This window comes from Electrophorus electricus, chromosome 3 (genome assembly GCF_041902795.1).
Source record: "Electrophorus electricus isolate QZ-2024a chromosome 3, ASM4190279v1, whole genome shotgun sequence".
Classification (NCBI taxonomy): Eukaryota; Metazoa; Chordata; class Actinopteri; order Gymnotiformes; family Gymnotidae; genus Electrophorus; species Electrophorus electricus.
In genome coordinates, this window is record NC_137499.1 from 36,174,491 (window position 1) to 36,179,490 (window position 5,000).

Below are 5,000 nucleotides of genomic sequence, written 5' to 3' on the forward strand. Positions count from 1 at the left end.
TGGCGCTGTGGACAGCAGCACAAACACGACAGCAGCTGCAACGCTCTGGCGTCTGACATCACTAATGCTGACAGTGTGAGCCTCATTTCTTCTCTCTCTTGCACACACACCCACACTCACACGCTTACAGGCGTGTGGAGGATTCGTTGCCATGATGGTTTTCAGCACACGTAGCAGTGTGTGTTTTGCTTTTCTTTTTTTTCTTTTTTTTTTTTACTGTACTTGACGCTTTGTTTGATCTTAGCAAACCCACCAGCTCTACTAGGAGAAATAAACCAAACCCATGTAACAGAGGCTTGGGTGGTAGCCATTCTGTGTCCAGGTGTTGTCGTGGTAATGTCCCCACTGCCATAACGCACGTGTGTGGTTCTTATGGCGTCCGTACTGCCGTGGGACTTCTCTCCGTCTCGTGGTTTCTCCCCATCCCTGTGCTCTCTTATCCACGGCTGGAGAGGAGACGCGTCAGCTCTCCGCGCGATGTGCAGCGCTCGCTCCCGTCCCGACTGCCTGGCCGGCGGGCGGGCGTCCTTAAAGAGCACAGATCAGTGGGTCTAATTAATGGCAGAACAGTGGGGATAATTAACAGCCTCGTGGGGCTGGACTGGAAGCCTCTTTCACATTGTGGTTACGTTCATTTAAATGCTCGTAAAGATTATACAGGCGGTTATTAACTGGAGTTATGTAACCTACGGCCTGAATAAGAGTGTGAGAGAAAGGGAAAGTGAGAGAGAGAGAGAGAGAGAGAGAGAGAGGGAAAGAGGGAGCGGGGGATGAAGAGAGGGAGTCAGGGATACCGTACGCACTGGAGCGCTGGACAGGACTCTTGAAATACTGTTTTGGAGCAGAGGGATCCTCATAGGGCAGCAGAGCTGTCACTCAGCGCCGTAGAGCCCACCCACTGGCAGAGGTAGCTGCAGCCCAGGGAACGGGGGAAGACTTGGCTAGTCTAGTTTCCATGGTGACAAAGGCAATAGAAGTGATTAATGGATGTAGAAATGAAGCACACACACAAAGCAAGAGACAGAGAGAAATATGGATGGAGGGAGTCAGAGAGGATTAGAAGTCATTCACGGTCGATTTTTTTTAACGGAGGGACAGTGTTCTGAGTGCCCTGTGAGTTTCTGATTATTTTGAATGGCAGATATATGGCAGATGATGATGGGGTGATGATGTATGTGTGGAGAGTGTGTTAATCCCTGCTTCACATGCACTCTGAAAACACAAATCAGCATTTCTGCGGAATTCCAAGGCAGAGGTCTCAGGAATGAGCCTGTGTCATGTGCCTCCGGAGCACGAACCAGTTCAGAACTGCTCCATGGGCGAGCGTCGCATGGCTCGATGGCCAAATATCAAGATTTATTTTTAGCTTGGCTTGACAAGCCATTCTCCATGACAACGACTGATCTGAGGCGCTCGATCTATGTGGCCGGACAGGGCTGTTTGCAGGCCATGGGGTCCAGAGCTGGAGGAGTCCCTGGAGACGCTGGTGAGCGGCGTCCTGCTAGCATGGTACTGGACGCGTCTGGACTAGCCCGAGCAGCTCACCCTGCATTAAGCTCAGATCCTCGATCCAGTGGCGGTTCACTTGTTGCTCAGTTGGAAGGATAGCGTGTGAAGGTTGGAGTGGAAGGTTTTAATGGGGGCAGGATGGCGTGAGGGTAGCGCTTAGGCTGACATCGCTCGGGGAGAAGCTGCTATACTGCGGACTGTTATGGTAAAGTGCCATGCTGTTTGGTCAAAAAAGGATGGGGTGGGGTGGGGGGGGGCACATCCACTGTTACAGCAAAAGCAATCTGTCGCTTAGCAACAGAGGCCGAACAGTCTACTGTGTGAGCCACAGCTGAGATCGGCGATGTTTCGAGGTGTGCGTGTGTTTCTGTGCGTGTGTGTGTTTGTGTGAGTGAAAATGCATGTACTTGCACCTCTGTGCATGCAGAGTGTTCGCTGACGGAAGCCGAGAGGTAACAGAGTTCCAGGTCTCTCTGCTGGCCCTGCGCCGGGGCCTGATCCTCTGCAGTAAGCTCGGTGCTTTCATGGGTGGTATTTGCTATTCAGCGTTAAAGCTGAAAGGACGCATCTAAAGGCAGGGACGGTGGGTTCATGGGCTGGTGCCAGAACTGCATCTCACAGGCTGTGAACACACACACACACACACACAAATAAACACAAACACACAGCGGCGTGGAATAGCAGTGCTTGCTACGTGGGCCTAAATCCATAGTGTGAGTATGACTGCGCCTGAATGGCATTTCCCAGGTCGCAGTGACTGGCCTCTTCCCCACCAGCGGCATCAAAGAACCGTGGTTTCACTTTACCCGCAACAGCTTTAAAATGTGACCCCAAAAAGACACTTCATCTTTTTCTTCCTCTTTCACCAGAGATCACTTGGTGTCTTCTTAGTTTGTGTTCTGTTGGCAGAAAGGACCGTGTGTACAGTCTATAGAAGCAGAGTCCAAGATCATGGCTCATTATTCATGACATGCTTCCAGAACCAGACCTGTCACACGTGCTGTACACAAGGAGTCTTATGGGTGAGAGAGCTGCATTGTGGTAGTGACTGTGGTCCGTGAAAGCTTTGCCACTGGGGCGATGTTTCACTTAAACCCTGCAGGTCTCGTAAAGCAAAACAACCCACAGCACTCCCCGAAGGCACTTTGCCAAGTCAGTGTTGGGGCCTCACTCACTCCTGAATAGGATGAGCCAGCTGTGTCTGTGTGGTCCAGTGTTAGCAATGCTATCCTGAAACTGAGCACAAGAAGGACAGAGATGATGAGGGCGGACGCGGCGGGACGAGACGGGGCGGGGCAGGCCCTGATGAACGAGTTCGTTCCGGGTATGACACGAGGCTGAGTTAAACAATGGCGGTGATGGATGGAGAAGCTCTGTGATGGAAAATCCAACGGCCGTGACGATCAGTGTGATCTTCCAAGCAGAAAATGAGTAAGCATGCAATGCAGCTGTGATGTGAAAGTGCCTATGAGTGGTGGTCAGCGTTGGGGCACGTGCACGTGGTAGTGTGGCACGGTTAGTCCCACATGACTAGCTCTGTCTGCTCTAGTGCTCCCAGAACCAAAATTACAACACTTATATGTATGTTTATGTATTTACGTTTATGTGAATTACATTGATAAAGAACATCAGTTGAGACACAGCAGAAATAAATATAATGTAGCAACACTGAATGACCACAGAGAAGTGGACTGCAATAATCCAACGAGGATGACGAACGCATGAACCGGAGTCTTTGAGAGGCATCGCAGATTGCAGGCTGGCAATAATACGGAGATGGAAGCATGCAGACTTAGTCAACAGTTTCATTTGCGGTTCGAATGACAAAGACGAGTCAAGAAGAACGCCATGGTTATGTGCATTGCTGGAGGAGCTAACAGGAGTCTCGCCAACAACCAGTGCAGAGTTGGAAAACGAAGAGACGATGGATTTAGTGCCCATAATCAGAAAGTCGGCCTTATGGGTATTAAGCTGTAAAGAAATTGCACATAGCCAGAAATGTAGTTTCTGGGTGCAGGAGGTCAGAGCAAGAGTTGGGAATGGGTCTGAAGGATTAACATTCACATAAATCTGCGTGTCGTCAGTGTAGCAGTGAAATTTAAGATTGTATCGACGAATGATATCGCCGAGGGGCAAGATGGAAGTAATAAAAAGTAAAAGAAAATTGTTCCGGAAACACACTCGTCCCATCAACAGCAGCTATTGGCTATATGTTACTTTTGCTATTTCACCGTACATTCTCATTTAAAAATGACTCACACAGCTTCAATTTTTGCATTTCCTTCCATGCAAAATTCCACTGACATTATTATCTCCTCTGCACAGAAATCCAATCGCATCTTTGGCTAGTCATTTAGCTTCAACTAATAACATTAGCATGCTAATTAGTTGTTGCAAATTAAAGTGAACCGCATGTCCTAATCATGAACAAATCACTGAAACATTCTTTGTCATTGGAAATTGATGTCCAAATCACTCTGTAGGTGTGTGTGTACGTGTTTGTGTGTGTGCGCGCGTGTGTGCATGCACGCATATGTGTGTATGTGACCTGGGAGGAGAATCCTGTTTGGCAGTTGCAGAGAGGCTGTACAGATGGTGAACATTACATAATTGCAGCCCTTACAGGCTAATTGGAGACGCTGTGGGCCCAAGAGTGTATACTCAAATAGAGTGCATGCTTTGTCTGTGTGCACACTTGATCACTACTTACTCGGCACTGAGGGCAGTGTGTGCTTTGGGTATATTTTGCTTAGGACTGAAACACGGTGCATGTTTTCTTCTGCTGAACACAATCCATCGTCACAATGAGGCTGTGGTCTGAGCAGTTATCTAGCAGTTCTTCTCTTTTTTTGTCGTTCTCTTTCCTTTCTTTCTTTCCTTAAGCACTGTGAGGTCATGACCCTGAAGACCAGTCCACCTCTCCCTGATCTGTCCAAATCCTGACCTTTACACTGACCTTTACAAACACACCCTCTGAGCTGTGCACAAGCCTGCTCTGTCTCACTGCACTGCATTCCAGCCCTTGACGTAAACACACACACACACACACACACACACACACACACACACACACACACACACACACACACACACACACAAGCTAGAGAGCGAACATGCAATGTTTGTGCTCTTATCAAATGTCACACCTGAACTAAATCTGTCTTAGTATATATATATATATATATTACTCCTATTTGTTGCAAGAATTTTATTAAGTGTGTAGTGGCACAATCAGCATGAAGAGCTACAGTAGACATGTTGGCTCATTATGAGGATTTACTGAGTCTTACACTTAAAGTTTAATGGCCTTCTTGCAGTTCTTTTCTCCTGAGCAATGTCTCTCTCTCTCCCATCCCCTAACCGTCTTTATCGTTGCTACCAGCACAGGACATTTGCTGCTTTCTGATTGTCTCCTCTCCCTCCACAGGTTAACTTCGTCACTTTCCCGGTGTCCCAATCCACCCCGGAGCAGCAACTGCTGAAACCCAATG

General features: G+C 48.3%; 1 protein-coding gene and 1 long non-coding RNA gene across 7 annotated transcripts in view; one reads left to right on the forward strand and one right to left on the reverse strand.

Moving 5' to 3' along the window:
- The window catches only part of gas7a (growth arrest-specific 7a), a 28,072-nt gene that overhangs the window by 13,083 nt on the left and 9,989 nt on the right, over positions 1-5,000 (forward strand). For all 6 annotated transcript variants that reach the window (XR_014122844.1, XM_081711329.1, XM_027010784.3 and 3 more), the window contains one exon: positions 4,937-5,000. This exon is cut by the window's right edge and continues 26 nt beyond it. Coding sequence is in view for 5 of the 6 variants with exons in the window: in XM_081711329.1 (XP_081567455.1) it covers positions 4,937-5,000 (64 nt within the window). In the remaining variant the exon portion in view is untranslated. The remainder of the gene's footprint in view (positions 1-4,936) is intronic.
- Positions 373-2,077, reverse strand: LOC145657036 (uncharacterized). The gene is made up of 3 exons (XR_014122846.1): positions 1,923-2,077; positions 804-946; positions 373-527 (listed from the first exon to the last, which is right to left on the reverse strand). It is a non-coding gene; the product is annotated as an uncharacterized LOC145657036 (long non-coding RNA).